Consider the following 13,076-nt stretch of genomic DNA (forward strand, 5'->3'; position numbering starts at 1 on the left):
GCGGGGGCGGGGCGGGGGATTACACTCCAGTGCAGTGCAGCGGGGGGGCGGGGGGGATTACACTCCAGTGCAGTGCAGCGGGGGGGGGGCTGACAACTCCAGTGCAGTGCAGCAGGAGGGCTGACACTCCAGTGCAGTGCAGCAGGGAAGGCTGACACTCCAGTGCAGTGCAGCAGGGGGGCTGAAATTCCAGTGCAGTGCAGCGGGGGGGGGGCGGGGGGGATTACACTCCAGTGCAGTGCAGCGCAGCACGGGGGGCCAACCCGACCTGACCCATGCCAGCATTAGTATTTTGTCTGTCTCGGTAGCATTTTGATTTTCTTGTCCGAAATCTGGAAAAATCTGAAAACCGGCATGGTCTCGATCCCAAGGTTGCCGGATTCGAGATATTGTACCTAGTCCAGTCTGCCGGTTTTTGGACAATAATTCCGGGTTTTACTGAAAATGACCGGTTTTTGGACAATTCCGATTTTCGGAGAGCTGGATTTGAGAGGTTGTACCTCTCCACGATCATAGTAGTTATGTTACTGGACTGACAATCTAGAGAACGCAAATTCAAAGATCACCATGGGCAGTTTGAGAATTTCAATTTGGAAATAAAAATTCAGTGAAGTGACCATGAAGCTGCCGGATTGCCATGAAAGCAAAACTGGTTCAGTAATGTCCTTTCGGGAATGAGACCTGCCGCCCTTGCCCAGTCGGTCTGTGACACCAGTCACCCCCCCCCCACCCCCCCACACCAAGGTCGACTGTGAACTGCCCGTTGAATTTGCCTTGCGAGCCACCCAGTTGCACCAAACTGCGACAATACCACGCGGACCGCAGCGTTGTCACGGCAACTGGGGATGACCGATAAACTCCGGCCTTGTCAGCGACGCCCACAATCCGAGAAACAATACAGTTTACAAAATCAGCAAAAGAAAAAGGTTGGAGCCAGCACTTGGTTTGTCCTTCAAGCAGTTTGCACAGTGCCATATTCAGATCCCTGCTGGCAAAGATTAAAAAGGGCCGGGTGAGGAAGTGATTATAAAAACACTGCATGTGCCAATGTTGGCAATGCACAATTTCACTTTTTGGGGAATGGCCAAGAATTATTTAAGACAACCACTAATCCGTGACCAAAATGGAATCAGAAAGAGACTGCAGGTTGACAGCGACACATTCATTTTCTGACACAGATCGGATTTTGAAGCCATCCTACTCCACAGTGGTAGGAATATCACGTTTAGGTAAGTTTTAGCTCAAATGGTTACAGTATAAAATGAGAACTAATTCACCCAATTCCTCATCGCAATGCAAGCATAAAGACTTGCATTTCTATAGCGCCTTTCACAGTCTCAGGAAGTCCCAAAGCGCTGTAGGAAACATGGCTGCCAATTTGCGCACAGCAAGCTCCCACAACAGCAATGTGATCGTGACCAGATCATCTGTTTTAGCCATGTTGGTTCAGGCGTAAATATTGGTCAGGAAACCGGGGATAACTCCCCTGCTCGTCTGCGAAATAGTGCTATGGCATCTTTTACGTCATCCGAGAGAGCAGACGAGGCCTCGGTTTAACGTCTCATCCGAAAGACTGCTCCTTCCTCAGTACTGCACTTGCATTTTATTTTAGAACCACCCCCAGTAAAATATATGAAATATATTCTGATTTTCATAAAAACAATACATCTAGCATACATTCCCAATCTGTCACACATTTTTTAAAGTATAAAGAAACAAAAGCTGCAATTTTGAAACAGTCTGTAATCCAAGTGGCGTTACAAATCATATACAACCCTGTCTGTAACAGGGGCTTTACCAATCATATACAATCCTGTCTGTAACAGGGGCTTTACCAATCATATACAATCCTGTCTGTAACAGGGGCTTTACAAATCATATAGAATCCTGTCTGTAAAAGGGGATTTACCAGTCATATACAATCCTGTCTGTAACAGGGGCTTTACCAATCATATACAATCCTGTCTGTAACAGGGGCTTTACAAATCATATAGAATCCTGTCTATAACAGGGGCTTTATATCAATCATATACAATCCTGTCTGTAAAGGGGAGTTTACCAATCATATACAATCCTGTCTGTAAAGGGGAGTTTACCAATCATATACAATCCTGTCTGTAAAAGGGGATTTACCAATCACATACAATCCTGTCTGTAAAGGGGAGTTTACCAATCCCTGTCTATAAAAGGGATTTTACCAATCATATCGAATCCTGTCTGTAACAGGGGCTTACCAATCATATACAATCCTGTCTGTAAAGGGGAGTTTACCAATCCCTGTCTATAAAAGGGATTTTACCAATCATATAGAATCCTGTCTGTAACAGGGGCTTACCAATCATATACAATCCTGTCTGTAAAAGAGGCTTTGCCAATCATACACAACCCTGGTTCTCTTTCTCATGGCCCTCGGGCACATCATGTTTTATCGAGAATTAAAACCATGTTATATTTTAATTCTACGCACACATTTGTAGTTTGGCTAGGCCATTTTTACTAGTGGCAATCTCCTTTGGTAGGGGAGGGGGTGCTAGAGGGATGGGCCACATGTTAGAGATTGTTTGTCTCATTGCCATTGGGGTGGTGCCGGTTCCCAGTCTAGCGGCCAAGACTAAATAGTTATAAGTGGAATTGCAAGCTAATGACTGTTGGCGAGAGAAACCTGCTGATTGGAAGGCGATTAGAACTTTGTGGCCACAGGTCACATGGAAGTGCCTTTGCTTCTCTTTATTTTAATATATACTCTTGCACCACGAGGTCTAATGCCTGAAGTACAACAGACCCACACATCTCTATCGCTCAATCTATCTGGAATCAAAGATCCAGTTACAACCAGAATAATCCTACCTCGCTGCACTGTTTCACTTTATTCCCCTGGTTTCTAGATGTCAACAACTTGCATTGATATAGCTCCTTTAACGGAGTAAAACGTCCCAAGGTGCTTCACAAGAGCGATTATCAAACAAAATTTGACACCGAGCCACATCATGAGGTATTAGGACAGGTGACCAAAAGCTTGGTCAAAGAGGTCAAAAAAATTGAGACTTGCATTTCTATAGCGCCTTTCACGACCACCAGACATTCCAAAGCACTTTACAGCCAACGAAGTACTTTTGAAGTATAGTCACTGTTGTAATGTGGGAAACGAGGCAGCCAATTGCGCACAGCAAGCTCCCACAATCAACAATGTGATAATGACCAGATAATCGGTTTTAGTGATACTGATTGAGGGATAAATATTGGCCAGGACACCAGGGTGAAATCCCCTGCTCTTCTTCAAAATAGTGCCATGGGATCTTTTACGTCCACTTGAGAGCGCAGACGGGGCCTCGGTTTAACGTCTCATCCGAAAGATGGCACCTCCGACAGTGCAGCACTCCCTCAGCACTGCACTGGAGCATCACCCTTGATTTTTGTGCTCAAGTCCTGAGCCAGAGCGGACACTAAGTTTTAAGGAGCGACTTACATCGAATGTACAGCACAGAAACAGGCCATTCGACCCAACTGCTGCGTGCCGATGTTTATGCTCCACACCAGCCCCCTCCCACCCCTCTTCATCTCACCCTATCACCATATCCTTCTATTCCTTTCTCCCTCATGTAACCTGCACAAGTGGAACAGTTGTGGGACTTAAAAGGAGAGAGAAGTGGAGAGATTAAAGGGAGGGAATTCCATCAAGTCAAACATACACAGTTGATGAGACGCCCAAGACAATCTTAAGTGAGACAGAAAAGACTTGGATTTATATAGCGCCTTTCATGACCACCGGACGTCTCAAAGTGCTTTACAGCCAATGAAGTACTTTTGGATTGCAGTCACTGTTGTTATGTGGGAAACAAGTTGTAATGTAGTGCAGAAACACGAGTGAAGCTTTGTAATAATTCACTCGTGGCTCACAATATTGCTTCGTCCCTCATACTGGCACAGATCTGCTCCAATTTCAGGTCTGAATTCATCACAAATGTTTTAAATCGGACCAAGATTGACTTCAATTTCAGTGGTATAAATATATCAAGGCTGAATAAAAATGAACCAGTTAGAAATCATCAATTCACCCAGACTTACATATTTACTGCTTGCCAGGGTTGCAAAACAAGTCACTTAGAAATGAAAATGCTAACAGTACTCATGTACAACCAACGAGGCTTTCTTAAAATTAATCCCTGGCTTATTTTATATAATCCTTTAATTCCAAAACTGATTTAATTTTACAGCGAATTTATCTTTTTTCTAAAAAAATCTACAAAATAGTAAAGCCAGTCACGGAAATGTTCATACCAACATACAAATTTCACACTTCGACAGCAAAAATGATCCACGCCAATTTATTTTGAAAATTAAAATCCAAATAAACAAAATACCAACACGACTAGTTCTTCAATTAAGTGCCGTCCATTGCAACTTCCCATACAACTGAAAAACCCTGAGAATTATGCTCCATTCACTGCCTTGGTATAGATGTTCCAGTGATAATTCAAGCAATTGTCTGAGTGTTTCAGTCAGTGTCTGAGTGTAGGTCTGCATGTTCCAGTCAGTGTCTGAGTGTAGGTCTGCATGTTCCAGCTAGTGTCTGAGTGAATGTCTGCGTGTTTCATCAAATGTCTGAGTCTACGCCTGATGTTTCATCGAATATCTGAGTGTTCCAGCGAAAGTTTGAGTGTACGAGTATTTCAATGAATGTCTAGTATTCCAGCCAATGACAGTGTTCCCATGAACACGAGAGTATGGTCAGAGTGTTCCAATGAATGTGAGTGTAGAGATTAATGTTCCAATAAACATCTGACTAACTACCGGAGTGTTAAAATGTTAGTTTCAGCAAGAGTGTATGCCCAAGTGTTTCAATGTAAGCATAAATCTGGTTTTACCAGTACATGTCTGAGTGTTCTACCATATGTTCAAATGTTCCAGTGTGTTTAGTGTATGAGTGTTCCAATGCGTGTCTGCGTGCCAAGCCCATGTCCGCATCCCAGCCCATATCCCGATGTTCCAACCAGTGTCCTGGTGTTCCCAGTATCCCAGCCCGTGTCCCGGTGTCCCCAGCATCCCCAGTATCACAGCCCGTATCCCGGTGTCCCTGCCCGTGTCGCCCGCGTCCCGGTATCCCAACCCGTGTCCCAGTATCCCGGCTCCTGTCCCCGGTATCCCGGCCCGTGTCCCAGAATCCCAGCCAGTGTCCCCGGTATCTCGGCCCGTGTCCCCGGTATCCCAGCTCATGTCCCCGGTATTCCCCATCTCCCGGTGTCCTGGCCCGTGCCCTCGGTATTCCCCATCTCCCGGTGTCCTGGCCCGTGCCCCCAGTATTCCCCATCTCCCGGAGTCCTGGCCCATGTCCCCGGTATTCCCCATCTCCCGGTGTCCTGGCCCGTGTCCCCGGTATTCCCCATCTCCCGGTATTCCCCATCTCCCGGTGTCCTGGCCCGTGCCCTCGGTATTCCCCATCTCCCGGAGTCCTGGCCCGTGCCCTCGGTATTCCCCTTCTCCCGGTGTCCTGGCCCGTGCCCCCGGTATTCCCCATCTCCCGGAGTCCTGGCCCATGTCCCCGGTATTCCCCATCTCCCGGTGTCCTGGCCCGTGTCCCCGGTATTCCCCATCTCCCGGTATTCCCCATCTCCCGGTGTCCTGGCCCGTGTCCCCGGTATTCCCCATGTCCTGGTATCCCGGCCCGTGTCCCCGGTGTGAATGTGGCGGGTTACTGCCCGGTGTGTGAGCCGGGAGCCGGCCCTCTCCCGTTCCCGGTGTCCCGGCCCATGTCCCCGGTGTGAATGTGGCGGGTTACTGCCCGGTGTGTGAGCCGGGAGCCGGCCCTCTCCCGTTCCCGGTGTCCCGGCCCGTGTCCCCGGTGTGAATGTGGCGGGTTACTGCCCGGTGTGTGAGCCGGGAGCCGGCCCTCGCCCTGTCCGAGCGGCCGGGAGCCCAGGCCCAGGCCCCCCTGAAGCCGCGGCACCGCTTACCTTGGGGCCGGGGCCGGGGCCGCTGCCCAGGTAGATGTAGTAGGCGATCCCCAGCACCCAGAGCAGGGCGAAGCACAGCAGGATCCTGGACTTCCTTCTCATAGTTTGGAGCGGGGCGGCAGCGGCGCGACGGAGGCCGAGGCCCAGGCTGAGGCGGGGGAGCAGGCCGAGTCGGCGCTAGCGGCGAGCCGACGCTCAGCATCCATCAGCCAGCAGCCCAGAGCCGCGCAGCCCGCCCGCCCGACCTGCCGAAGGTCAGGGGGCAAAGGTTACGCAACACCCAGCGCAGCGACACAGGCAACCACCCCCAGCAAACAGGGTGCCCCGCAAACACTACATCAAGGCACTCAATCCGCACTGCATGTACTAATGCCGGTAATTCTGCACTGCATATACTAGTGCCGGTAATTCTGCACTGCATACACATATACTAGTGCCGGTAATTCTGCACTGCATACACATATACTAGTGCCGGTAATTCTGCACTGCATGTACTAATGTCGGTAATTCTGCACTGCATATACTAGTGCCGGTAATTCTGCACTGCATAAACTAGTGCCGGTAATTCTGCACTGCATGTACTAATGTCGGTAATTCTGCACTGCATATACTAGTGCCGGTAATTCTGCACTGCATGTACTAATGCCGGTAATTCTGCACTGCATGTACTAATGTCGGTAATTCTGCACTGCATATACTAGTGCCGGTAATTCTGCACTGCATGTACTAATGCCGGTAATTCTGCACTGCATATACTAGTGCCGGTAATTCTGCACTGCATACACATATACTAGTGCCGGTAATTCTGCACTGCATACACTAATGTAGGTAATTCTGCACTGCATACACATATACTAGTGCCGGTAATTCTGCACTGCATATACTAATGTCGGTAATTCTGCACTGCATGTACTAGTGCCGGTAAATTCTGCACTCCATATACTAGTGCCGGTAATTCTGCACTGCATGTACTAGTGCCGGTAATTCTGCACTGCATGTACTAGTGCCGGTAAATTCTGCACTCCATATACTAGTGCCGGTAATTTTGCACTGAATGTACTAGTGCCGGTAAATTCTGCACGCCATATACTAGTGCCGGTAATTCTGCACTGCATATACTAATGTAGGTAATTCTGCACTGCATATACTAATGCCGGTAAATTCTGCACTGCATATACTAGTGCCGGTAATTCTGCACTGCATGTACTAGTGCCGATAAATTCTGCACTGCATATTCTAATGTCGGTAAATTCTGCACTGCATATACTAGTTCCGGTAATTCTGCACTGCATATACTAATGTCGGTAAATTCTGCATTATATATACTAATGTCGGTAAATTCTGCACTGCATGTACTAGTGCCGGTAATTCTGCACTGCATATACTAATGTTGGTAAATTCTGCACTGCATATACTAATGTAGGTAATTCTCCACTGCATATAATAATGGCGGTAATTCTGCACTGCATATACTAATGAAGATAATTCTGTACTGCATGTACTAGTGCCGGTAATTCGGCACTGCATATACTAATGAAGATAATTCTGCACGGCATGTACTAATGTCGGTAAATTCTGCACTGCATATACTAATGTCGGTAAATTCTGCACGGCATATACTAATGTCGGTAATTCTCCACTGCATATACTAATGTCGGTAATTCCGCACTGCATATACTAATGAAGATAATTCTGCACTGCATGTACTAGTGCCGGTAATTCTGCACTGCATATACTAATGTCGGTAAATTCTGCACTGCATATACTAATGTAGGTAATTCTCCACTGCATATAATAATGCCGGTAATTCTGCACTGCATATACTAATGAAGATAATTCTGCACTGCATGTACTAGTGCCGGTAATTTGGCACTGCATATACTAATGAAGATAATTCTGCACTGCATGTACTAATGTCGGTAAATTCTGCACTGCATATACTAATGTCGGTAAATTCTGCACTGCATATACTAATGAAGATAATTCTGCACTGCATGTACTAATGTCGGTAATTCTGCACTGCATATACTAATGTCAGTAAATTCTGCACTGCATATACTAATGTCGGTAATTCTCCACTGCATATACTAATGTCGGTAATTCCGCACTGCATATACTAATGAAGATAATTCTGCACTGCATGTACTAATGTCGGTAATTCTGCACTGCATTTACTAATGTTGGTACTTCTGCACTGCATATACTAGTTTTTTTTAAATTTCAAAATATACTTTATTCATATAAAAATTTGTACAGTACATTCAAAAGCAGTTGAGTATGTTTAGCTGCGGTCAGCAATCCCATACACTGGGTGCTGACGGCAGTTCCGTTCGATACATTTCCTTGCTTTTCAGTTCAAGTACAATTCGGTACAATACGGGATACATTGTAGTACATTCAACAAATTACATTACATGTATCACTGTACAGTACACGGAATAGGTGACGGTACATTTACATTTTTCTTTTCAACGTGCATTACAAAACAGACCTTGCATTGTACATGGCACTACATAGGTGTTTACAGATCATGGTGCTCCATGTACACAAAAAAGAAGTTACAAGTACGGCCCGAGGGGGGTTTTGTACTGATTCCTGCCCCTGGGTTTACCGTGGCAGAAGGGCTTTAAACTGTGGCCCTTCCCCACCGTGCCTTTGCGGCGGCTGCACCAATTTTAAGTGCGTCCCTCAGCAGGTACTCCTGGATCTTGGATTGCGCCAGTCTGCAACACGCAGACGTGGTCATCTCCTTGCTCTGGAAGACCAGCAAGTTTCGGCAAGACCAAAGAGCGTCTTTGACCGAGTTGATGGCCCTCCAGCAGCAGGTGATGTCTGTCTCGGTGTGTGTCCCTGGGAACAGCCCTTAGAACACAGAGTCTTGTGTTACGGAGCTGCTTGGGATGAACCTTGACAGCAACCACTGCATCGCTTTCCAAACCTGCCTTGCGAAGGTGCAATCCTGAAGGAGATGGGTGACAGTCTCGTCTGCCCCGCAGCCGGCTCGGGGGCACCGTGCCGTATTGCTGAGATGTCGGCTGTGCATGAACACTCTGACGGGTAAGGCCCTCCTCACCGCCAACCAAGCTACGTCTTGGTGCTTGTGTGAAAGCTCTGGCGATGAGACGTTCTGCCAAACAAGTTCGACAGACCGCTTAGGGAGCCACCTGACAGGGTCCACCCTCCTTCTTTCGTAGAGCGTCCAGGACGTTACGTGCTGACCACTGTTTTATGGCCTTGTGGTCAAAAGGGTTTTTTTGTGAAAAACTTTTCCACAAAGGACAGGTGGACAGCCATGGTCCAACTGGTGGGGGTATTTCGCGGCAGCATGGCCAGGCCCATCCTTCGCAACAATGGGGACAGGTAGAACCTCAGCACGTAGTGACACTTGGTGTTTGCGTACCGGGGGTCTGTGCACAGCTTGATGCAGCCGCACACAAAGGTGGCCATCAGGATGATATACTAGTTCCGGTAATTCTGCACTGCATATACTAATGTCGGTAATTCTGCACTGCATATACTAATGTCAGTAATTCTCCACTGCATGTACTTCTGCACTGCATATACTAGTGCCGGTAATTCTGCACTGCATATACTAATGTCGGTAATTCTGCACTGCATATACTAATGAAGGTAATTCTGCACTGCATATACTAATGAAGATAATTCTGCACTGCATATACTAATGCCAGTAGTTCTGCACTGCATATACTAATGAAGGTAATTCTGCACTGCATATACTAATGTTGGTAATTCTGCACTGCATGTACTAATGCCGGTAATTTTGCACTGCATATACTAATGTCGGTAATTCTGCACTGCATATACTAGTGCCGGTAATTCTGCACTGCATATACTAATGCTGGTAATTCTGCACTGCATGTACTAATGAAGAGAATTCTACACTGCATATACTAATGCCGGTAATTCTGCACTGCATATACTAATGAAGGTACTTCTGCACTGCATATAGTAATGCCGGTAATTCTGCACTGCATATACTAATGTCGGTAATTCTGCACTGCATATACTAATGAAGGTACTTCTGCACTGCATATAGTAATGCCAGTAATTCTGCACTGCATATACTAATGTCGGTAATTCTACACTGCATATACTAGTGCAGGTAATACTGCACTGCATGTACTAATGTCGGTAATTCTGCACTGCATATGCTAATGAAGGTACTTCTGCTCTGCATATACTAATGTTGGTAATTTGGCACTGCATATACTAATGCCAGTAATTCTGCACTGCATGTACTAGTGCCGCTAATTCTGCACTGCATATACTAATGTCGGTAATTCTGCACTGCATATACTAATGCCAGTAATTCTGCACTGTATATACTAATGCCGGTAATTCTTCACTGCATATAATAAGATAATTCTGCACTGCATATACTAATTGTTGTGTTCTTAACACGGATGAGACTGCACACAGGGCGGTTAAAGTAACAGTGACCTCAGTCTTTATTAAGACACTCCAGAGTGAGTAACAGGCTTATATACAGTGCCCCCAAGGAATGCTAGGATCCCTTGGGACTTCAGGCGTCCGCTCCCTGGTGGCGGTGGAACATGGGAGTGCATGCTTTACAGATACACAAGATCGCTCCCCCCACAAAGTCAAAGTGAAAACTATTTACAAGGTGAGGCGGTCAGGAGCCTTTCTTTCCCTGGTGGACCACCTCGGTACAAATGTCTGTTCTGTTGTGTTGGCTGTGCCCTCGCTGGGCTGGCGTGTTGTTGGCCCTGTAGGGCTGCTGGGTGAGCCTGGCCTTGCTGGGCTGTTGGGCATGATGGGTTCGATTTCCTGGTCCGGCGTGGTGTCGTTGATCCTTTGAGTGTGTGTTGTGGGTTCGAAAAAGGTGGTGTCTGCTGTGGGTTGTTCAGGGCAGTCTGTAAACCGCAGCCTCGTTTGGTCCAGGTGCTTTCTGCAAATTTGTCCATTATCTAGTTTGACTACAAACCCCCTACTCCCTTCTTTAGCTATCACCGTGTCCGCGATCCACTTGGGACCATGTCCATAGTTTAGCACATACACAGGGTCATTCAGATCAATTTTCCGTGACACAGTGGCGCGACCATCGTTTACATTTTGTTGCTGCCGCCTGATCTCTACCTGATCATGCAGGTTGGGGTGAACCTGCGAGAGTCTGGTTTTAAGTGTCCTTTTCATGAGTAGCTCAGCCGGGGGCACCCCTGTGAGCGAGTGGGGTCTCGAGCGGTAGATGAGCAGTACTCGGGACAGGTGGGTTTGGAGTGAGCCTTCTGTGACTCGTTTAAGGCTTTGTTTGATTGTTTGTACTGCCCGCTCTGCCTGCCCATTGGAGGCTGGTTTAAACCGGGTCGAGGTGACATGTTTGATCCCATTGCGGGTCATGAATTCTTTAAATTCGGCACTGGTGAAACATGGCCCGTTGTCACTGACCAGTATGTCAGGCAGGCCGTGGGTGGCAAACATGGCCCTCAGGCTTTCAATGGTGGCGGTGGTGGTGCTTCCCGACATTATTTCACATTCAATCCATTTTGATAAAGCATCCACCACCACCAGGAACATTTTACCGAGAAACGGGCCCCCATAGTCGACATGGATCCTCGACCATGGTCTGGAGGGCCAGGACCACAAACTTAGTGGTGCCTCTCTGGGCGCGTTGCTCAACTGAGCACACACGCTGCATTGCTGTACACAGGACGTGGGATCTGGCTATCGCTTTCATCATTACTATACCCGGGTGTGTGCTGTGGAGATCCGAGAAGAACGTCTCCTTACCCTTTTTGGGTAGCACTACGCGGTTACCCCACAACAGGCAGTCTGCCTGAATGGAAAGCTCGTCCTTTCACCGCTGGAATGGCTTGATTAGCTCTTACATTTCAACGGGGATGCTGGCCCAGCTCCCATGCAGTATACAGTTTTTTTTACTAGGGATAACAGAGGATCTTGGCTGTCCCAGTCCTAATCTGGCAGGCCGTGACAGGTGACTTATCATTTTCAAACGCTTCCATGACCATCAACAAGTCTGCGGGCTGCGCCACCATCAACAAGTTTGCAGGCTGCGCCATTTCCACCCCCGTGGTGGGCAATGGTAGCCGACTGAGAGCATCCGCACAGTTCTCGGTATCTGGCCTGTTGCAGATGGTATAGTTATATGCTGATAGCGCAAGTGCCCATCTTTGTATGCAGGCTGAGGCATTAGTATTTATCCCCTTGTTTTCAGCGAATAGGGATATGAGGGGCTTGTGATCGGTTTCCAGCTCAAATTTGAGGCCAAACAGGTACTGATGCATTTTCTTTACCCCGAACACACACGCTAATGCCTCTTTCTTAATCATGCTGTAGACCCTCTCGACCTTAGACAAGCTCCTGGAAGCATAGGCGACAGGTTGCAACTTCCCCACAACATTAGCTTGTTGTAATGCACACCCGACTCTGTACGACGACGCATCACAAGCTAGCACAAGTCTTTTACATAGGTTATACAATACAAGCAGCTTTTTGGAGCATAAAATGTTTCTGGCTTTCTCAAAAGCAATTACTTGTCTTTTTTCCTATACCCAGTTCTCACCTTTACGCAATAACACTTCTAGGGGCTCTAAGAGGGTGCTTAACCCCGGTAGAAAGTTACCAAAATAGTTGAGGAGTCCCAGGAGTGCCCACAGCTCTATGACGTTCTGTGGCCTGGGCGCGTTCCTGATAGCCTCTGTCTTGGCGTCTGTGGGTCGAATGCCGTCCGCCGCGATCTTTCTCCCCAGAAACTCCACTTCTGTTGCCATGAAGACGCATTTCGACCTCTTCAGCCGCAGCCCTACGCGATCCAGTCGCTGGAGGACCTCCTCCAGGTTTTGTAGGTGCTCGACAGTGTCCCGATCCGTGACCAATATGTCGTCCTGAAAAACCACTGTGCGTGATACTGACTTGAATAGGCTCTCCATGTTTCTCTGGAAGATCACTGCAGCCGACCGAATTCCAAACAGACATCTGTTGTAGATGAACAGTCCCTTGTGCGTGTTGATGCAGGTGAGGCCCTTCGAAGACTCCTCCAGCTCCTGCATCATGTCGGCCGAAGTCAGGTCGAGCTTGGTGAATGTTTTGCCTCCTGCCAGCGTCGCAAATAGGTCATCTGCCTTA

General features: G+C 47.6%; 1 protein-coding gene across 1 annotated transcript in view; it reads right to left on the reverse strand.

The window, feature by feature from the left end:
• Window positions 1-6,227, reverse strand: part of galnt2 (UDP-N-acetyl-alpha-D-galactosamine:polypeptide N-acetylgalactosaminyltransferase 2) — a 113,293-nt gene extending 107,066 nt beyond the window's left edge. The window contains exon 1 of the mRNA XM_070884823.1: window positions 5,952-6,227. Coding sequence (XP_070740924.1) covers window positions 5,952-6,053 — 102 coding nt within the window. The 5' untranslated portion in view covers window positions 6,054-6,227. The remainder of the gene's footprint in view (window positions 1-5,951) is intronic.
• Window positions 6,228-13,076: the final 6,849 nt, after the last annotated feature.

The sequence above is a fragment of the Pristiophorus japonicus genome, chromosome 7 (genome assembly GCF_044704955.1).
Source record: "Pristiophorus japonicus isolate sPriJap1 chromosome 7, sPriJap1.hap1, whole genome shotgun sequence".
Taxonomy (NCBI): Eukaryota; Metazoa; Chordata; class Chondrichthyes; family Pristiophoridae; genus Pristiophorus; species Pristiophorus japonicus.